The following is a 23246-nucleotide window of genomic DNA, read 5'->3' as shown; positions in this document are numbered from 1 at the left end:
GTTTTTGCAGAACAGCCACCTCTCCTCCTGTGGCTATTGCTTTTTAAGGAGTACTGTTCATCCAGACTCCACATACTCTAGACTAAATTCCTTTGACCTCAGGGGCTGTTGGAGCCACATGAATACCTCTGGACATGGAATACAAGTGTGAAACAGATGGAAGCCTCTTTCATGTTATCTTGCCAACATAAAACCCATGAATACAAAGCTCTGCAAAAGTGGGAAAAGAGGTCACTTAGGAGTATCTTTGTTACCAGTGCATCTTAAAACCTCTAAGGGAGTCTACACAGTAAGCCCTTCCCCACCTGAGCCTCGTTCACCATCATTCACGTGGTAAATACGCAAAGGTGGATCAGGCATGAAGAGCCCCAACCTCCAGCGATGAAGAAGCCCTGCAGTGTACCCTATATAAACAAGGCAGAGGTGTGCACCACTGTAGGAACAGAGCATGACTCCAGGAACACACTGCATAGCAGAAGACCTGGGGCCGGTTCCTCCCTGAAGCTACCTGAATGCCTTGAGATGGCAAGAAGGTTGCAGAGGAGTATGGAGACTGTACTGCATAGGCCTACTCTCTAACATGCACAAATAGGCGTAAGTAAGGAAATCATTGTCTTTTCACGTACAGAAGTTGACCCTCATGACTACCAGCTGTTTAACTACATGTGTGAATATTAAAATTCTTGCTTAAATACCTGCAGAACTAGTGTCCAGTCTGAAAAAGTTCCTGATGGCCCTTCTTGCAGACATGTTTTAAAAAGGAGATTGAAAAATGTTTAGGCTCACAGACTCTTGTGGACACAGGGTAGGAGAACATTTATAATACAGGTTGGCTCAAGTGGATGCTACTCATTAATACACACTTCCTATGTATGTACAAAAGCAATGGCATGTTTTTGGACAACCACTCAGAAATTTTAGGAAGAAAGCAGGAGATACCACACAGCTTAATTCTGATGGCATGTGTTAGCAAGCTCAGTTTGAACATAAAACCACCATTGTAAACATTTGCATTTGTGGAAGAGTGCTACAGATTTAATGTTAAGTATGCAAGGATTTAATTTTGGCTTCCATTTGCAAACTAGTATCTTGTGTAGTAAAATGTCTTCCAGCAGTTACACGAACAAGGAAGTTTAGAGTAGCATCATAAGAAACCAATATAAGAATTACCAGTACTACTATTCTGCAGGATCTCTCCTTTTCCTTGTGTTCTTCCATCAAGCTACATAGGAAATGTAGCAGATGTTCAGTTCGTATGCTTATTAAACACGATCCAAATAGGTCAGTATTATTACGTATGTTACTTTGGTGAAGATGTATTTCCTATGCACATCTTGCTGCTCCAATTCTGAAATTAGTTTCCAAGTATGTTTTCAAGGCAACATGATTACCATTTCAGAAATACATCTGCTATCTGACACAGCAGCTCACAAAAGTAAATATTTATTTAATACCAAATACAGTTAAGGTCCTTGTGGGTGGAACTTGCAGGTCCAAGGCCTAAATCTGTGTTTATGTAAGCTGATCTGGTGCTCCAGACTTACTCCTGACATACACTGATGTGAAACAACAACAGAATTAGAACCTTAAAAAATAATTTATTCACCTGCACACCTGAAATATTACATTCTAATCTGTTTTAAGAGCCAGAGATTGTGATGGTATTTAGCTTACTTTGTACTGAAGCTCATAATACAGTAAAGTTTTCTACGGAAAAATGTCATATTACAATTCTTAAATTCTGTATTGATACTGTTAGTTGTAAGCCACTGTGATATGGTAGCACTATCCTGTACAGGGCTGTGGCTGGGTGACATGAATGAACAGAAAACGCAGACTTTCTGGGTATACATAGATTTAACAGTGACTGAACCTCAAAAGCAAGGCAAGCCACCTGAATCAGACTTCTTCAGTCTTCAAAATGAAGTGCTAGACGAAGCTAGACCTTTGCGGAATATTGAAAATATTCCAAGAAAGCAGGCACTCTAGAGAACTGACTCCACTTTGGAAAGGCATGTACCAGTGTGTAGACTCTATACATTTGCAATCACAGTAACCTCACAGTTTTAATGATGAGGATTAATATGCGTACACTCTAAATTCTGCACACATGGGTACACTACTTCTCATACAGCTGTATTACAGTAACACTATCACTTTTATACTGCTAGTTTAATTTCTGATTTTTTACTCATTTTCTGCCTAATGTCAAAGATGCGACGTATAGATGAAGGATGACCAGCTCTAAGCTTTTGCTTATCTATTGAACCTTACGCATATGGTTGTGAGGTCACAATGTTTAGGACAAAAAGGTCTGAAGAAAACATCATCTGTGTTTCAGAACAACTGCACACTGGTGACTTTTCTTAATTGATTAAAAGTAATTACCACTTATTGTGGAGAAATAGAAAATTAAAGCAAACCAGCAACAAAAAATACCACAGGACTAACTAAACTAAAAATACAATGCAGGAGTACTGTGCCAAAACCACATGAAATGAAGAAAGGCTTCCGCTAGTATGCAGAAACAGTGACATCTTGCGGGAGTTTTGCAGAAGTGAGACTACAGAGGGACAGAGCAAACTAGTCTGCAATGTTGTGTAATTAAAGAAACACTACTTCAGTAGTTTATTCAATACATATAGCCATTAATAATATTTGGTAGAAATTAGGCTTTATTGCTTTTATAATGAGGAATGAAAAATAAAAAAAAAAGAAAAAAGAAGGCAGATAAATAGCTGGTAAGAAAAGCTTTCAAAACAAAAATTAATGGAGCGGGGTGGAGTCCAAATAGCTCTGAGCAGTTTCCTCTGCTCTCCCAGGAAGTAGTTATATTTATCACTCAAATATTACTCATCCAATATAATAATGGCATATGGGCAAAGTTATAGGAGACTAAACAAAGAATTATGCTGTAAAGGCATACAGTCAAACATAAAAATGAAATCCATATTAAGTGTTTTTTAAAAACACACACATAAACATTTAATCAATAAAGCATGGATAATTATGCTGTTCCTTTCCACTGATTAATAGACTATGCCAACTTCATTATATGTACTTCTTGAGAAAGCAAAGTTTTATCATGATGGGAAATTAAAATAGTATATCCTACTTTCCAGTACAGAATGCAAGATTTGGACCCTTCAGATTGTATCAGAGTATATGAGTTTCTGGAACAAATCTTCAACTGCTGTAAAGTGTCATAACTCAGCCAAAATACTCAACTCTGACATTTTACAACAAGCAAGAATGTTTTGATTTTTTTTTTTTTCAACAAGTCTGCACCCAAAATAAGTTATAAAAACATAACATTTACAGCTTGGAAAATGATAGTTTTTACTACCATAATGTTCATGTATTTGTCTTATTTTCTTTTACCTGAGTAACCTAAGTAAACAGATTACAAGGCAATTTAAACATATTAGCTAATACAAGGTTTACTGGACTTCTCATATATATAAATGTACTTTGACACTATTTGCAGTTTTACAAATACAAAATGAATAAGAATTTTAAAACATATTTACTGAGCAGCCATGTCTTTGATATCTGTACAGATTAACAGGTGCAGTGGAATTATGTACAGAATTTATCTTTTGAACTTTTAAACAGCTTTTGTGCAACCTGGCTGTAATGTGCATTTAAAGAACTGCTGTCAGCATCACAGATCTGTAATTAACTGGTGCCAGAAATGCAGAACAGAATAGGACAACAGCTCCTAATATAATACTGTGCTATGCAGACATCTGTACATAATTCAAATAGTGCATATTACTCAATGTCTGATGAGGAATAATAGCTGCTAATACAGACATGGGCATTTACAGGTATTAGGTGTGTTCTAGTAAGTATGGACAAATGAACTTTTCCATATATAGACATTAAAGGAAACAACTTGAATTAGGTAGTTATGTAATAATTAAAAAAGGGAAGTTATGTAATAAATAATGAAACTTTCAATTCAATTTCCAGAAGATTAGTACAGTAGGAAAAAATCCTTCACAGTAGCAATGAAACCATTCAGAAGCACTGTCAAATCAAAGGTAATTCAGTTTTATTTTATAATCACAGCAACGGAAAATAGAAAAAAAAAAAAAATCAACATGAAGAATATTTAGTTTATCTCTGATAGTCCTGTTAGTGTATGTCTGTGTTATTGTACCTGTCAGATGTTTCCACCTCTTTTTGTGCTCTATTCACTTTATCACTTATTTTTTCAAATTTCTTTAGTCCAACAGAAACCCATAGACATTAAAGCACAGTGAATGTGCAATTTGCAGACTGGTGCAAGTGAAAAAACATAGGGATACAATTACTTTTACGAGGTAAGCTTTGAGTAACTTGGAGGAGAAAATTTGCGCTTCAAGTACTTGAGAATGTAAAGTGGAAGACAGCTTACAACAGTGATTGCTGACACTTTCCACAGGAAGGTCACAGTTGTGATAAAGGCAACATCTGCAGAAACAGAAAAGGGAAAATAAGTAATGGGAGCTGAAACTTCCATAGTGCAAAGTCAATAAAACTCTGTTAATTGTTTGCTTATGCTATTGTTCAAGACCATGCAAAATTAAAAAAAAAAAGACAAACAACAAAACAAGAGAAAGTTAACCTCAACATTTTGGTTTTGCCAACTATTTTCTTTAGAGAGGAACTTCAGAGTTCCTTTGTGGTTCCTATGCTGTTTTGTAGCACAAAATGATGTTAGAGGAAACAGAATCTCAGTTTAAAAGCATGATTTTCTCATAATAAAAAGTCAACTTACTTTTCTACTAGTAAGAATGATTTTACCTACTATAATACAAGCTTCCAACCAGAAATTCTGCTACCATTTTGGATCCTTTATTCCATATTCAGATTGTTTTTCTCTGAATCTGTCACAACTAGACCAAATGATTCTTAAAGCCTTAGAGATTAAACCAGAGCCCAAAAATTTAAGGGTAAAACAATGTAGTGATATTGCCAGAGGCCACACTGAAAAGCTATTTTTTTCTGTGACAGACATTAACAAGAATGGTGACACTCTTCTTTGACGGTATTTGGTCAGGTCAGGTCATACTTCTTACAGAAAGATCTCAGAACCCAGGTAACCTGAAGAATTGGTGTGGGTTTTGTTGGCTTTTGTTTTGTTTTTTCTTTTTCCATTATTTACAAATGTGTAGATCAAATAATTTACTACTCTTTTTAAAGACTTAAACTTCAAGTCAAACTTCACCTACCTAAGAAAGCTCCAAAAGACACTCTGCCTATACCTGTTTCACAAAGAAGGAGAATGAAAATTAAAGGATAGATTTACAGAAGATAAGAAAGTTATGTGAAGAAAAAAACAAACAACAAAACAACAAAACAAACAGGTTAGCTACACAAAATGGAAATTGAAAAGATGTTAGTAGCATTAAACAGAATATTATTACGTTTCACATGACAACCAGAGCATTTTAAACAGCAATTATGCCAATCATTTTGAAAACATAGAGGTTTTCAATTTGGTCATGTTTTAAGAGTCTAGGTAGGTAAGAAGTTTCCTTGCATTTGACTTCAAGGTGTAATTTACTGTGTAAACAACTTGATCAGAACTGGTTTAATGCAAATTAAAATTCACTTCAGAAAATGCAGTAATGTTTTACTGCTCCATCTTTACTCATTAAAAGTACTTTGTATATTAGATTTCAATGTATAAACTTGTTACACAGTTTTAGCCTAAGCCTGCTTAGACATACTAAAAGCCTATATAACATACTACAGAGACATGCCTAATAAGGTGATTGAGTGCAATTAACTCGGAAACCTGAAAAGTGATTTACTTCCATGAGTCAGAACTGTAGAGCAGTATCAAATATTTCTGTAATTCTAATTTGAGTGCCCTGTCACGGCATCATTTCGTTGGGAGGAGATGATGCTTGTAAGTAACATCACTGAAAGAAACAGTTTATTTGCTGACGAAGTCAAGCAGTATTGGACTGGATTGTCTTCCCTGATGCACAAAGTTGTGCTATACCTTGAACTGTAAACCATCACTTAAGTTTATACTACATTACATGCACAAAAAAAGGTTCTCTTCTCCAGCTGTAGTATGACAGATAAGAGTAAAGCATTAACAGTGCGACTAGCTGAAATGCATTTCCTCAGATTAACTGCTGAATATCACACAGTAAAATACATCTTTATAAAAGCCCATGAAATGGCACCCTTTTCAGAACCCTTTATGATGAGAAATACAGAATTTAAGTCCCCAGGCTGCAAAGAAGCCATGCAACCATTTATGTACTCAGCTGTTTAGACTTGTCCAGCAAATATATGAGGACAATAAAGCATTCCCCTTTACAGAAAAAGTCTGCAAGAAACAAAAGTCCCTGTAGTTTTTACACATTTATGAGCATCACCGGACAGTATTTCTGACTGAACAACACCTACTACGGATGGAAGGTTCGGCTGTCACCAATACTAAAGACTTGTAAAGATAAAGCAGCCAGTTCTGTCTTATAAAGTTCCTGAAGTTTGGACCAAAAGCCAGTACCTGCATCTGTTCGTGCTTGCTCCTTTCATTTGTAATCTAGCTGTGGACATTGAGGAATCAACCCAGTAATTTCTATTTAAAGAGTCTGTGCATTGGTGTCAGAGAAAAGAAAAATGTACTCTGGCAAACCTGAAATAATGTACAATACAAGTAAAAAGCCCAGCAGGGTTGTTTCTTCATTAAAATTTGACTCTTGAGAAATCTGGGAAGTAACAGAACACTGGGACAGGCAGTGAAGCATTTACTGATTAAGAATATATAAATACACTACCCTAGTGTTGAACACCTGGGACATGAGAGAGTAAAAGCAGAACTAAAAGACTCCTAGAAATTACTATACAAAGTTTAATTCTGCTATGAGAAGTGATAACTGAAGAAGAGTACCTCCTAAGCCATCTGCTCCTGAAAAACACAAAGAGAAGGAGCTGGTTTCTTGTGAGGTATAACCAAAATCATTATATGTATTTCTGTAAAAGTTAAAATTTGTAAAATCACATTGAGATAGTTGTTTTTGCTGAAGGATAATTTGATATAAAAAGACATATGTATTATTTTGATGCTCAGATTCTTCACTGTTAAAAGTTCTGCAGTTTAAAATTATTCTTTCATTTTGTGACCTATGAACAATCACAAAACCTTAAGACACAGTATGGCATACAGCAATTTAAAGCAAAGCCTGTTTAACATAAGCTTAATGTAATTATGAAACAATGATTCTTACATGAAGTGTCTACCCCAACAGGCTTCTGCCTCTCAATCCAGCAATACTTCAACTCTTTTAAGCTTGTGGATTAGATCTAATGAGGTCCACTTGGTCTGGCATATCAAACAATTCATCACCTCAGTGAAGATCTTGATTTTTGAAAATCATATCCATTTCAAGATCAGATCAAGGATGGGAAAAGCATGCATGGCTTGAGTAAGCTTTAGATAAATCATACTAACAGGAATAAAGATTGTCAAATTCTAGGAGGAAAGGATAAGTGAATATTACAACCCAACATTAGGCCTGATTTCATTCTTATTTCTTATGGAGAAAGCTGTTTTTTCACAAAGCATAACATCACCTATTCTTAATGACAAGAAAGAAAAAAAAAAAAGAAAAAAAAAAACCAAACCAGTTATTTGCTAAAATACTTTCACTATTACTCACCAAAGTATTCATTTAGAAATGCAAGAGAGGCCACATAGCAGCCAAGACTGAGAAATTCAGCCACCACCATTAACCAGTGCCATGTTCGTATGGTCAGTGCAACCATCAAGAGCTCAGTCAAGATTAGGGCAGTGAAGGAAATGGCAACGACATGTACAAATTCAGATTCAAAAAGCAGCAGGGCTCCATACATCAGAATACCACCTAGGAAAGGTACACAAAATTATCAATTCACTGTGCAATGAAATTTTTGTGCACCACTTTTTATAGCCACCCACTGAACAGTTGTTTGCTTGTTATGAAAAGTTGCCCAGTAATTTTTATAAGGTAACAAGACTGATCTTTCTAAAAGAAGTGATATTTACAGTACTTGGTGCATGTGAAACAAAGCAACCAAAGTAAAGCTGTAAAGAAATTAAACTATTAAACACCTTTTAGGTGCAATATATCTGATGAACTGTTAATTAACCTCATTTTGTCAAGTGCTACAAATAAATGAGATATTGTTGAAAGTGTAATTACTTTTAACTGATCACATAATTCAGATTTCTTCAACAGTGCTTCTGTCATTCCATGAAAGAAAACTACTGTGTAAATATATGCAATGTGATAAGCACTCATTAAAATTTTTCTGGATTAGCATTTAATTAAAAACATGTCATTTTTTTTTAGGAGATATGGATCAACAAAAATACCAGTCTGTGCCGTGTTTTGAACAGGCTTGGCACACTACAGGAATATTGATTTACAAGATAAACAGAAAGTAATATATATGTAACTGCTGATGAAATGTTAAGCTTCGCGAATTCAACCTGCAGCTGAAAAACAGTATTGGCGAAAGCAGACAAAAAATTCTCAGTTCAGTAAAATTAGGACTCTCTCCTACCTTGGTAAATACTGATTAAAACCCAGATGAGGAAGGTCTTAAATGACAAAGATCTTCCCTAAAGGAAACAAGTGAGAGGCCAATTAAGACAACTTAAAAAAATATTAATCTACTCAGTTCATATATGTTTAAAAGTTAATCATTAGAGAGACTTTACAAGTAAAATAAGGAGTCTTTGAAGTAACATAGGCTAAAAAGCTTCTACTTGTTTTTGTGATTCTTCATTGCAAACTTGTACAGAAATCACACAAAGTCTAAATTTGGGGTAGGACAGTTAATGCCTTAAACGGCAAAGATACTTTAGCTTGCAGTGCTCTGGCTGGTTTTCAGAGGGATAATTACAGTAAAATGAATTTATTTTTTATTTAAAAGAGTTTTATGTCTGTTTTGTAAAATGTGGTCTTCAAGAAAGATAGCACTGTGTACCTACTGACCTAAACCTCAAACAAGACTGTAGTTACTAGTCATTCTAAATGTTGGATAAACTGTCTATTTGCATTCATAAACACATAATTACTGTAACTTTTCAGAAAGTAACTATTTAGCACTAGTTACCTGCTGAGATAGTTACATTTTAAATCTTTTTGTGATTGTGAATGTTATAGATTGAAACATGCATAAATCAAAGAATAAATGCTGTACATGTGCATATGACTTGCAGTCTGTGAGGGTGCTAAAGAAATATTTTAGAACCACAGAGTTAAAGAATAAAATGGCAAATGAAGCAACCATTTTGCCACAAAAGAACTGATCAGCCCAGAACACACAGGAATCAGCACTTAACAAATAAATGTGGTTCACTGCTGTAGAAAGTGATGAGTTTATTACTTCAATTGAGGCTAAAATACATTCTTGGATGGAGACAGTTCACGGCAAGGTGCTAAAGACATTTTCATAATGCTGTATATAGTCTAGAACGTTGGTGGTAGACCGAACACATCTGAAAAAAATCTTGTACAAGCACGAAGAAACATTAGATTTATTTTCAGTTTTTATTTTTTTCCTCCCATGAATGTCTACTCATTTTCCTTTGAGTGCTGGATACTGGTTCCACCTTCATCCATAGCTCCCAATTACTGACATTTGTGAAATAAGTGTTTTGGTTCACCTTTATGGAACTGGAAGGGAAAATCACTCCTGAGCTTCTACAGAATGTTGCACAACAGGCTTTGAATAATTTTCAGATGAAAGCAGGGAGCCCTCTTAACTTTCAAATTTTCATCAGCTTTTCTAGCTATAGCTCTGTAGGAGCCATAGTAACAGTAATAGTGAATCAGTGTGTCCTGCAGGGTATTTGGCCACACCTGTCTCTCTGAACCCTGCTAATTTTCTCTTCATGCACTGGAGTGTCAATGACTTGTGCTGATGTATCTTATTCTTCTAAAGATCAGAAAGGCATTTTCATCACTAGCATATCCCAGAAAAGAAGCCAATTCCTAGGAATACAATTACAGTTCACGTCAGCATGTGTTTGAATAACACTAGCTGAATACCATGGGTAGAGATTTGCATTTAGAGTCCATAATTTGAAAAATGATGCACAAAAATATGTAAGCTTCAGTGTCACGCTGACTAAGGCAGCGTGATCATAAATGGTTGTAATAATCACTCATAATAAGATTACCTTGTAATAGTGAGTCAAATATAGCACATAAATAACTTTTTACACTACTCATCCATAATCATTTAGTGATCATCATCTTCCCCAGACAATGCACTCAACTTTACTCTCCAGTTACTCCACATTCTCTCTTTTTTTTTTGTCAGTAGTAATTTCTAGGGGTTATGGGAAAAAAAAATAATACATCGATTAATCTACCATTTAAAAAGGAAAAAAGGAGCTGTGAAAAAAGCAAGTATAAATAACTCCATATCAGAGATCCTGCAGCTAGACTGAAAGTAACTTTTACATCAACATGCCTTCATGCTTGATTTACTTCAGTCCAACCATTGGTGACTTAACAAATGTATTAAATTAAATGGAACAGTTGGCACCTGGCTAATTTTCATAGTACAAAAGTCTGCATTACATTAGTTGTGCATCTATCTTGCATGGAATACCTTAAGGAAACGATTGTAAGAATTCCCAGTTTTGCACAGTGGTGATTTCAGCATTTGTTTTTGTTCATAATCTGAGCACTAAGGACATTCATACCTTAGTGAGATCCTTATAGAGTTCCGGATATAGCAATGCCATTTCTGGCTTCACATCCTGATCCAATACTAGAGAGAAGACTGGAAACATAGTATATATGGTTGCATACCTAGGTGGAAGGAAAGAACATAAATTGACACTTCTGTATGATATGATTTTAAACTGATCTACTGAGCTCAATTATTACTTTTATGTAAGTGGAATTAGACTGGCTCTACCCAGTATTGAAGCAGCTTACTAAAACAGCTTTACACATGCAACCTGCTCTTGTGCTGCTGAGAGCTGCCAGTTATGAGACGTTACAGAGCTTTTATACATTCAGAACCAGGAAACAGATTTATTTCTTCTGTATCAAGCTTATCTGCTACCACTCTCCCTGTGCACTTACACTTTGGACAACTAGTTCAAAGAACTGATGATTAAATTAATCCACAGACAATGGCATGAAAACTGAAGGAAAAAACCCCAAGCACTCTATTCCAGACATCATGTTAAAAGTAGGTGGATGAACAATAGTCTTAACAGCTCTGTAAGTGGCTTTGTATTTTAGGATGCACAAGTCAGATGTATACTTTAGTACTACTTTCCTAGAACTCGTTGAAACTAATTACAAACATTTTCAAGAAGTCTGCTGCTTGCCTCTGCAGTCTGGTGTAATCACACCTTGATCTGACTATGATTTAAGCTACTATCGATTTAGATTGCTATTGTTTACAAGCAATATAAGCATCTTTTAGGGCAGAAGAGGCAGAGAGCAAGGACAAACATGAATATATGCATATCCCTCAGCTGTATGACTTTGGAAACTGTATTACTAAAGCAGCTTTTACAACAAGACCAGGATGCTCCTAATTTTGCATACATTAACCTGAATTGAAATCTATGTGTCAGATTTGTGTAGTGCACTCTCAGAGAAAATTTCATAGTAGCTTCAGCTCCATTATTAAAAGAAAAGTCTGATTCTCACTAAGACTTATATGGCAATCTGAGTAACAGCTGAAACTGGTTTGGGAAACTTCTGTTGTTTTCAGTCCGTGTGTGAGAAAAGTCATATGGTGCCTTCATCTATGGCTATACAGATCCCTCTCTACAGAGAAGTGAGAATGAGACTTTATTCTCCCTCAGCCCATATAGGGCATATTCAACTTAGTTTGACTTTTCTTTGTAGATTCAGCCCAGGTTTGGTAGCATAACAATGATAAATGTATGAAAAATATGGCAGACACCAACTACATGATGTTATTTAACAAGTTCGTTTGCTATATATGGTTACCAGATACCGTAATTGTTGGTTTTGACTTACCCTACCATTAGGAATCCTTGGTACAAGGGAACAGATGCAAAATAGAAGACTGATGAAAACACAGCCTGCAAAAAGCAGATAATTATACATATTTAATATAATTCTACATACAAAACACTATGCTAAAGGGAAGTAGTAATAGTACTGCTTGAAATTTTGTGACACTTCAAAGACAGACATAGTGTTTCTAACTGTTCACAAAAAAATTTAAATACCTGCATAGTTGAAATAATAAGGCCTCGGTGCATGACAAACTGACCAAGTGCTGCTGATCTTTTGTAACTGTTTCGACCATGTACCATCAGCAGCCTACCTATATGTTTAAACTGTGTGATGGAAAAGTCAGCTGCCAGGGAAGCTTGTTTTCCCTCCTGGAACAAACAAAAATATTCCGAATATGAAACGCAGTGCAAATGTGTGTTTGTGATTTCAAAATTCTAAGTGATAATTAACTTTAAAAGTTAAGTTTCCTCCCGATTCAAAAATCAACTCTGCAATGAGACACAAAGGACATTTTTTTGTGTATTCTAAGACACAGTGGCTGTAACAAGTAAGTTTAAGCTTCTATCCTGCTTCTTTCAGGTAAATGTTACACAGAAATACCTATGGCGCTTTCTGCTTTTCTTGCTTTTTGTATTTAAGAAGATAAAGGACATATAAGCAAGGAAGATATTAGTTCAAAGACTAAGCATTTTTATCATCTTATAGCATAGTTTAATTAGAAATTATCAATTCACTGCTGTTTAAGAATAAAGCTTCTAATCCTATGTTACTGTGTGGCACATATTTGACAATGGAAAACTGTCAACATTACCTTGCCTTCAATTCCAATTCCACAGTCTGCTGCTTGGATCATGCTGACATCGTTTCCTCCATCACCTGAAAAATGCCACTGCAATATTCAGCTCTTCAGAGGTTTTACTGTCCTGGCCTTAGAGTATTTTAGAAACCTCTTATATACCTTTCAATTCTTACAGTTAATCTGTGGATTATAATTACTTTAGCAATCAAGACTTGTTCCTGAGGAATAAAGAAGATAACCATATCTTTCTTGTGGAATGGCATTTTCTGCTACAGCTACATAATACCTGGCTGTTACCAAGAAATCTCTCTTTGGTTTTGTTTCAACTACTTCTCAACAGTGCCATCTACTGCTTAAGTTGATGACAGACTTTAGCTACTGCAAATGAAGATTGTGTCACCAGTTACCTATTGCACACGTGCGTTTTCCAGTGTGGTGCTGTAACAGCTTCACAATATGAGCTTTCTGCGTGGGGGAACATCGACAGCATACTACAGCAGGACACTGACAAGCCAGCTCTACAAGCTCATGCTCATAATACTTCAGACAAACCTAAATAAAAAGATACATTCACATTTACTTATGATTAAAAAAAACAGTATGTGATCTAACACAGAAACACAGTATAAATAATTATTTTATGAAGTTTTGCTTGCACAACATCCATCTGGGAGACAAAAAGCCACGCTATCCTAACTATAGCTTTATTACTTTAAAGTGGCATCCAACATGGTTTGGGGTTAAGGGATAACAGCATGCTGAATACAAATTCCACTCTGTTACGATACAGGAGACCAGAGAACCACTAACATTTTCCCATTTAGAACATATATCCTCCAATTAGCACTCAGTGAAAAACAGAAGTATCTCTAAGGACAACTTAAATACGGGCAAATACTGGAAAAAGGTTTAAAAGCATGAAGGCATCGACACTTTGCTTTTTGAACATAAGCATATAGATAAATGCAGTATGACAGAAACCAAGTTCCTTACCTCGAGTGAGTCCCCAGATATCACCAAGGCACAGTCATGCTTCCTCCTAAAGGCATTTAGTTCTAAGTGAGCCTCTCCTCGAGTGGTAACCTTCAATAAAAAGCACTCAATTAAGAGATTTTGTTATATCCTTCCAAAAATCCTGCCTAAATAAATCAGGTTTTGAGAACTCATACCCAGAAGGCCTTGGTTCTTCAACATGTGTTTTATCCCCATGTAAACCATGGGATACTACAAGCCTTGGATCTTATGGAGTGAAAAGTAATCCTCAAACAAGGAAAGTCTATGTAGTCAGCTTAACTGGTTCCTCACCAAAGTGAACCTGTGCTAAAAAACTAATGAATTCATAACACTAAAATATCATAAGTTCAAGCTGACCTGAGTCCTTCCACCTTAGCAGAGCTAGAAGAAGAACAGACAAAAAAAAACCCAACCAAACAAACCCCAAAACATTTATATACCAGTAAAATATGTTCTTAGAATAATGCAAAATGTTCACGTTAACAGTTCCTGCAGTTTGGGTAAGTAAGCACAGATTTCAAAAGGCACTAAAAATGCTCACTACTACTAATCCTTTTGGATCTTGCATGAGTATGCAAGCAGGATCAAGTGGAATAATACAAAAGAACTACATCATAAATTTGTATTTATTTTTTTAATTTACTTAATTATTGTTTCAGAAAGTCCCGGCTGTGAAATGCAAAAAAGATCAAAGATTACCAAATAGATTTTGGAACATTTTGAACTAGAACACACAGAACACGAGAGATGTAAATTATGAGCAGATTTTGAGGAGACTGCAGTTTTGGTTTTCTTTCCAATAAAAGATCAATGTATTTTAGAGCTATCATGGAAGACAAAATTGCAAGCACAGAATAAAACACAAACTCTGATTATACTTCTCATTTTGTCTCTGTCAGCAGTTTGATGAAATAGCTTTTAAAACAGATGACTCTTAATTACACTGAACGTGAAGTTCTGCCTTTGGCCCCCTACTATTCAGAATCAGATGCAGTCCAAAGACCTTCCTCCCTCCAAATGGGCTTTATTACACATAAAATTTGAGTTACATTAAGAAGCACCTGAAAACAGAACCCCCATACATGTGTCCCAATTCAGATTATTTTTCTCTTTTCCCATAATTAAACATGTCAAGAGAAAGGTCTTTCCCTGCCAACTGTAAGGAACCATGGGTTTCAGTGACCCGTTATAAACTTTTTGCATTACAGAAATTAAGAGACGTCAGCACTCAGTGCACACTGAGGAGCAGTAATTGCCCTCTCTGTTCTACCTTTCACCTAACAGAGGTATTTTCTTTTTTAATTTGCAAATACCTCTAGAACAATGTATCAGTTAATTTCATTACAAAATTAAGAAGCTGAGACTTCTAAGGATAAAAAGGAAAAGTGCTAAAAAAAATGCTTTTTTTTTTTTTGGAAGTCAAAACAGTACATGATTTTTGATTTACTAATTTATAACTAAAATAAAAGTTTTAGTGTTTGGTATTTTCTTACATTAATCTAGTGGTTCTTTGCAACAAATGCAGCCACAGAAATAATTCTGTATAAATCCATTTTCTAATTAATTTAAAACTTTCTAAGTTAACACAGTTTTATGCTGATCTCTTATTACCAGTCAAGGTAATGAAAATAAAAATCTGACTCAACTAAATAGATTTTGTTCAGGAAGACTTAATTTGTGGTGTTACAACACGGAAAGGTCAACAAAAATTGATCTGAAGTTTTATCAGAAACATTAATAATTTAATTGCAAATAGTAGTCTGCAGGGCCCAATTTGCCATTCTGATGCTTCAGAAGAAATTACATTTACATGTAAATTATATTCATACAATTATTTGTGTAGGTGGTTCATTTAGAACAAACACAGACATATTATGTCTGATCACATGGCATCAATCAAAGTCTGGAAAATCTATTTTTGTTTGGCATCAATAAAGTTGATGCTACACAACTACAACCAAAATGTACAGAAAAAGATATTCGGTTTACCTTCCTAACAACTGTCTTGAACAGGCTGTTAAAAATAATGCAAGTATATATAATGATACTGAAAAAAAAAATCATTTTTTTTCTTACTGATTTCAACTATATCTATATCTATAGAGAGGATGTTGGCACCCCAGATGAATTCAGGATTCATTCTGCCTGAGTCTAAAGTGTTCTATTAATGAAATTTCTCAAACAAGCAAAAACCCCATTCACATGCTCTAAATTCCCAGACAGTCTTTCCTACTGGCTCAGCACCTCACATAGATTCCCTCTCCATCATTATGCAGAGGTACCTTACTATGTCCATTTTCCAAGTGAAGACTATAAAATGTATGATGAACCTGGGTCACTCAAACAAGGCTACAAATGTTTCTGTAGCGTACTGGCACACATACAGACACAAGCACTCTAGAAGCAATGCTTTGTGATCTACATCCTTAAATAACAACCTAAGTACTACTGTCTTGACCATTATTAGGACACTCAGTACAATAACCCATCAATTTTCAACAAGCAGCCAACTCGTAATCAAATAAAGCAACATTGCTATTAGCTGTCCTTTGATGAACCAACAAAAAAGTTGGAGCTATACTTACGGGTCTGAAAATGTGAATATCTTGAGTCCTAGACACTAAGTGAGAACTTTTTGCAATGCAAGTTGCTGTCTCCAGTTTATCTCCTGTTAACATCCATATCTGCAAAATAATGTGAAAGTTTACTCCGCTGGATATTAATGCACCTGTTCTCCAAATCTAAATGACATCTATCTCCAACCTTTTTCTGGTACCTTTTGGGATCAGATTGATAGCAGTTTTTACTGCAATAATGCACTTGAGGCAGTTCCGTTCCCCTACCCTTCTCACAAAGACCGATGTCTCAGTTTAGATGAAGACAAGGTGAAACTGTGGGGAAACACACTGGCATAGTTGAAAAGCAGGGAGAGCATAAAAGCCGTTCCCTCCCTAAGGCCCTGACACTACATTGGTCAAAAGAGGTTGCACACTACTACAAGAGAAAGACATTTGTTAGCAAATTGATGCAACACAACAGCCTGTGACCCTAGTGAGAATCTATCAAAAAGCAGCAGCCAAGCAATGAGACAGCATATCCTAGAGGAAGAGCTACATCCCCAGCACTCCAAAGAGATCCTGCCCACTGACAATGCAAAAGTGGGATGAAACCATGAAAGAATAAGGTTGAGGATCCATCTGCTCTTGAAGCGAGATGGTGCTCTCTCCCCTCAGCCCCTTAACACCAAGAAAGTTGAAGGTACATCTGATGAAATACCATTACCCGTAGACCAAATTGAATACACCACACAGGAAAAATTACTTTACCTGCAGAAGTTATTACTGGATAGTTACTAAGTCTACAGTCACAATTTTATTACACTGTAAGCCTCTGTCTCCCTTTTTACCTATACACCTCAGGCAAGATCTTCTTCATTAGTGTTCATGTGGGTCAACGAATGGACAAGATTCATATTTTCTCATCAGTAAATGAGTAATGTATAATTTTATGACCTAGCAACAGCTACTACCATGTTTCCAGTCTACTATAACGTTAGCTGTAATTAAAGCCAGAACAGTTCTAATGCTTTGAAATCCTAGAACTAATCATTAAAAATCCCAAACCAAAACAACAACCTAAAAATTGTCAGTGTTCTATACCTATTTTTAGCAGGATGTACTTAATTTAGTCAGAAGTGACCACATACAGAAGAAATATCAAGAGCAATCAAGAAAATATTGTACATGAAGTACATATGAAGTACTTTGCACTAGTCTCACTCTACTACAAGAAATTAGATGTAATCATAAGGCTTCAATCCATACATATATTTTTCTAATTGTGCACACCACTGCATTACAAGCTAATTCATCTGAAAGCCTTTGGGGAACAGGGATTAATTAAAAACAGAATAACAATAGAGTAGACATGGGAAGGGGCCTCTGGAGATTATCTAGTCCAACTCCCCTGCTCAAAACAGGGTTGACTACAGCAGGGTGCTCAGGACCATGCTGAATCAGTTCTGAACACTTCCAAGGACAGAGACTCCACAAACTCTCTGGGAGACCTGCTCCAATGTTTGAACACAGTGAAAAAATGTTCATTAAGGTTTCCATCCACTGCCTCTTGTGCTTTCACTGTGCACCACTGAAAACAGCCTTGCTCTGTCCTCTCTGCAGCCTCCCTTCAGGTATTTATAGACACTAATATGATCCTCCTGAGCCTTCTGAACTTGACCCTCTTGTAACTACTGGGGATGGCCAAGGCCGTTCCCTCAAACAACTTTTGCATCCTTGACCAATTCCTCCTCGTTTGTTAGTATGAAGACCAGCAGAGCATCTCCCCCTGTCAGCTCCTGTACCAGGAGATTATTGTCATTGCACTCCAAAATTCTGGTTTGCTTGTGCCCTCTTGTATTTCTCTTCCAGGAGATATTGGGGTGGTTAAAGTTCAGCACAAGAACTAGCATGTGCAAATGTGAGGCTTCTTCCAGAAGGCCTCTTCTACTACTTCTTGATCAGGCCACCTGCAGCAGACATTCACCATAATGAATACTGGTCTGCCATACTGGTCTGCCCACTAATTCTAACCCATGAATCCTCAACAGAGAAATTCTTTAAGGGTGGTGAGACATTGGAACAGTTTGCCAGAGAAGCTGTGGATGCCTCATCCCTGGAACTGTTCAAGGTTAGTCTGGACAGGGCTTTGAGCGACCTGATCTACTGGGAGGTGTCTCTGCCCATGTCAGGGGGGTGGAACTAGATGAGCTTTAAGATCACCTCTGACTCAAACTGTTCTGTGATTCTATGATACTCTTTACTTTGAATGAACCTGAATATAGACAAGTATAATTCATGTCTTGCTAAAAAAAAGTTACTAAGTGATGACCTGTTATGTCAGCAGGATGTGTTTAGTACCTTTATTCCAGCATTTCTTAGCATCTCTAGAGTTGGTCTAACATCTGCTTGCAGCTGATCTTCTACTCCAGTGAGACACAGCAGTTCCATTTCTCGCTCCAAACTCTCTACAACAGCAGCAACCTTCAGGTTTCTATCATGTATGCTTAACTTTGCTTGGTTGTATCGACTCTGCACAAACACAAAATCACCTAAGAGTTTGCTCCTCAGGAATGCTCCCCTTAAAGTAACTAAATATGGTGAAGCAGAAGATCACTCTGTCCGGTCATACCTCAAAATCTTGATACTGTTCTTCAGTCAGTGATTTTTTGGCAACAACCAGTGTACGCAGTCCTTCTCGTGCCATATTACCACACTGAGTGGAACAAACCACAGAACAGTTATGCAAACATTCAACCACATGCACATGTTTTATATTATATGCTAACAGGGGATATCTGTACCATAACTTTTCAGACTGAGGCTATTCTGGAGAAGACACAAACAGGATAAAAAGCAATTATACTTCAGGTCTCCCAAATGACTGGTAAGCCAATCTAGATTTCCTCCCCTAGCTTAAAGAAACTCTATTCTAGGCTGAAGCTTTAAAAGAAATAAAGGCTACTTTTGAGCCATGTAATAGAGCTACATTTTATTTTTCCACTGAACATACCTCTTATGCGAAAGATATCTAGACATTAAAAAATAACCATGGGATAGCATGTCTTAATGAAAAACAGGGCTGTCCAGTGCAAAACACTTATTGATTTGACCTCATAAAGCTAAATAAATTAAATAAGTATTTTACAATTAATTGTGCATCATTATCGCCAAAAGTAATTTTTATGACATTTTGCTAGGTCTCAAGGGAGCTTAATTTATTCGTGTCCCTGAATAAATCAAACTGCCCTGCAGCAGATATTGATTCATATTGCCAATACCATTATGAACATACATGGTGTAATCATTGTATTAACATATTGTCTGTGTGTAGGGTCAAAATAAGATGATTGCTGGTACCTCCTAGAGCCACACAGTGAAAAATATCAATCAGCTTTGAAATTCAGTCACTAGCTATTTTATGTTAAGCTTAATAAATTTGGCAAAAAACCCTATTTCAATTTGGCTGCAAACCTTATTGTACTTCATATTTCATAATCATACCTCACTGTAGAATTTGGTAAAACAAGGGCACTTCAGGATAAACAGGTTTATAGCAGAACACTTCCCAGAAGTAATCAGGTTTTATGTGAAAGGTCAGTCAATGAAAAACAACTTTCCTTGTTTTAAGTAGGAACGTGCTCTGCTGTGACTCCCGGCTCTGCTTTTCCTGTGGGTTACTTAAGATTTGGAAATAATTCTAATCACTTAAAATCCATTCAGGATATATGTAACAACTTCAAAACCCACTACTGCACTGGCTCAGGTTCTCTTTTAAACTAATCCAATAATTCCTGATCTTTTGATTTTAAATTTTAGTTTTTACAGAATCTTAATTCTTATAAATTTTGATTTTGTTTCTTACCTCTTCTTCTAACCAATCATTGTACTGTACAATAGTGGACATTGCAACATCTGCACCCTTCATGTAAAATGTAATTTCTCCTGATGATTCATCCTAGAATTTTACAAGAGAAACAGAATGGGAAAAAAACACCTGTTTATACAGTCAAAATAATTACCTACCGATAACCTAACTGTCTTTTGAAGTAGTCAATGGATGATTTATAAAAGAAGTAGTACCTTGCCAAGAGGTGGATAAGTTTTATTACCTGATGTTACTACTTCCAGTGACATCTCTGATTTCACTGAAATGCATGCTCCCCACTTTCTCATATAAGAGGATTGCTTCTAAGTGATGTCAATGTGACTAACAGATTCTCAGCATACCTAAACTGCCAGTCTGAATTTTAGAATATCACTGTTATGACCCTTATAACTACTCACAACAGAAAGTTTACCCTGTTATCTTTGAAATACAATTAAAAATTTACAAATAATTTAGTGTAAACGCCTGTTACAGATGTTTTAATGATGAAACACTCATGGTACATTCAGAGAATTTACAGGCAGGCAAATATAACAGAAATCAGAAATATATATGAGTTATAGTTTGTCACTGAAGGAATGGATTAGTCTGATCTGCAAGCTTCTTAAAGTATCTATGAGCATGTCACTGTTAAGACAAGCTCTTAGTGCTATCATCACCTAAAGAAATACAGACTTGCCAAGGTCTCTCCAGACCTGAAACATACTTGCCTAAGGCTGATGGCATGCCTGGCTTGTCGTAAAGGGCAAATGAAAAATGGGATGAATTTGACACCTATTTAACTGGGACTTGGCACTGAACTAACCATCTAACAATGCTGTCTGAAGCTGTTCTGCTACATTCTCAGATTTTAGGTAGGGAGAACATAGAAGTATGTATTGTGGATGGCTTAACATCCGTAGAGGTTTAAACCTTACTTTTAGCATGGTGTTGTGGCTTCCTTTCATGCGAGGTTTTAATGATTGTTACTATGCTCCTAACTGGACATCTAGGAGACAACTAAGCATGTATCTCATAAATCTTAGACCCTGGGGTTGTGCTGTGCATCCATGACAGTTCAGGTATCAACACTGGGTCTGGAAAAGCAGCAGCACTAGCAGTATAGAAACATGCTAACTACTACTGTAAGAAATTTCAGCCATTAATTTATTTCTTGAAGAAGCAACATATCTTGTATGAAAGAAACAAGTGGAAAAAGAAAAACAAAGGCTAAAGGCAACATGCAGAATTAGAGGCTAAGCATAAAGTAGTGAAATTAACATGTTCTCATGAGAAAGAATCTCTGCAACATGAGATTTGCCTGATTTTTGTACAATTACTTGCCTAGTATTTCATGTGTACCCATACAAAAGGTACACTTTTCATTTGAAAATCTTATGAAATGCATTTTCTTAAGTATTAACTTTCTATTAAATTTCATAAAAGTAAACATTCAGTAAAAACATTTTTTGAGACATAAAAACCAACACCCAGGAGACCCCCACAATTACCCTAACTATGATCCCCATGCGCTTGCTCTCAGAAGTGAAGGGGAAGATCTGCAGAATATAGTATGTCAGAATGTATCCACCAGGGGTCTTCAGCTGCATTGAGGTCAAATCCCTGCTAACCAGAGTGAGACCCACACTCTCTGTCCACTGCACCAGTGCTACCTAGAGGAAGGGGAAAAGAAAAAACAAAACCAAATGAGAGACATGTTTCAGTGTCTATTATAGGTCATGTTTCAGAAGGTCTATTATACTGTTCTATAAATCAGGCTAAAGCCAAACAACTGTTGCTAGGGTAAAAGTCTAAACTCTTCCAAGAATCTAGAGGAAAAAAAAAAGTGAATAGCAGTAGTCTGAGAACAAAATCTTAATGCATCAGATAAGCACTTTCCTTCAGAAAGCTTATAAAAATTCTTATGAAGAATAGAAAACCTTATTTGAACTTATTCCTGCAAATTACTTAGACTATATTGCTCAGAAATAACAGTCCTAATAAGAAAACCAAACAGATATTCACCAATATAAAAAAAGGACATCATCCTGTAGCAATTATGCAAAATCAGAATACAGTTTCTGTAACAATGATGCTGCTATGTTAGTAAAAGATTTTGGGAATATTCCCATATAAAACATTTTATTAGAGCTACAATTACATGGATGTTGGGACACTGCAATACGAAGTATATAAACAAGAAAAGGATTTTATTTTTAGTTTACTTTGATCACTTTCATAATTTCATTAGTTATGTTTCAAAAAATAATATAATTGAAGTTCTGGGCATATCAAATGAGACGTAAACCAAGCTTCCAATACCGCATCCCACAGACACTTGCAAAAGTCCTTTTTACAAACCTAGAAATACTGCAGTATACAAAAGTCATCATTAGCTATCACGACATGGCATCTTAATTGCATGCATTAGAGATTTGCCTATTTTTTTTTAATATTGCTGCTCTAAAGTTCATGATCTCTAGCTTCTACTTTCTTCTATGCTTTAAATAACACACAAGGTATTTTTCTATCACCACTGTTGTGTAGTTTATTCCCTTGAAAAATCAGTATTTAGGAAAAACTGCTTTAATGTTAATCATATACAAGCCATATTCCATATGTGAATGGGAATTTTCTGATAGAAGTATTCTTCTCCACAATTCTATTTTTATTTTGCAAATGCTAATCATTATTGGAAACCACATTTCAAAATGACTAGAAAGGAAATTGTCATGAAGTTCACTTGATTTTTATGAAACCTGCCTCTGCTATTAATCTTGGGCATGATAAAAAATATAAAACTCAAGCAGTCTGATAAGACATGCAAGTAGCAAAATCCCTAGATTAAGTTCAACAAACATGATGACTAATGCTCACTAAGAATTTCACCCAAAGCAAGTAAATAAGTTTGTGTGAACTCTAAGAAACCCTAGTTGTACCTACCATCTGTGTAAGCACCACCAAATGAAAACACAGCGAGACGCAGTTACAGA

General features: G+C 36.0%; 1 protein-coding gene across 6 annotated transcripts in view; it reads right to left on the bottom strand.

Annotated features, from left to right (window-relative positions):
• Positions 1-2652: 2652 nt before the first annotated feature.
• The window catches only part of ATP9B (ATPase phospholipid transporting 9B (putative)), a 168778-nt gene continuing 148184 nt past the window's right edge, over positions 2653-23246 (bottom strand). For 4 of the 6 annotated variants that reach the window (XM_062618062.1, XM_062618064.1, XM_062618065.1 and 1 more), the window contains 15 exons: positions 21765-21926; positions 20251-20343; positions 19018-19101; positions 18747-18917; positions 16416-16514; positions 13810-13899; positions 13224-13368; positions 12829-12893; positions 12230-12385; positions 12015-12079; positions 10712-10820; positions 8557-8614; positions 7671-7874; positions 5220-5252; positions 2653-4458 (listed from right to left, as the gene is read on the bottom strand). In XM_062618062.1, coding sequence (XP_062474046.1) covers positions 4322-4458; positions 5220-5252; positions 7671-7874; positions 8557-8614; positions 10712-10820; positions 12015-12079; positions 12230-12385; positions 12829-12893; positions 13224-13368; positions 13810-13899; positions 16416-16514; positions 18747-18917; positions 19018-19101; positions 20251-20343; positions 21765-21926 — 1671 coding nt within the window. In that variant the 3' untranslated portion in view covers positions 2653-4321. The remainder of the gene's footprint in view (positions 4459-5219; positions 5253-7670; positions 7875-8556; positions 8615-10711; positions 10821-12014; positions 12080-12229; positions 12386-12828; positions 12894-13223; positions 13369-13809; positions 13900-16415; positions 16515-18746; positions 18918-19017; positions 19102-20250; positions 20344-21764; positions 21927-23246) is intronic. The other 2 variants (XM_062618066.1, XM_062618063.1) reach the window with 2 other exon arrangements.

The sequence above is a fragment of the Pezoporus occidentalis genome, unplaced genomic scaffold (assembly GCF_034315485.1).
Source record: "Pezoporus occidentalis ecotype Australia unplaced genomic scaffold, CSIRO_AGI_Poc_V1 ctg2, whole genome shotgun sequence".
In the NCBI taxonomy this organism is placed as follows: Eukaryota; Metazoa; Chordata; class Aves; order Psittaciformes; family Psittacidae; genus Pezoporus; species Pezoporus occidentalis.
This window is presented reverse-complemented; position numbering and strand designations above follow the sequence as displayed.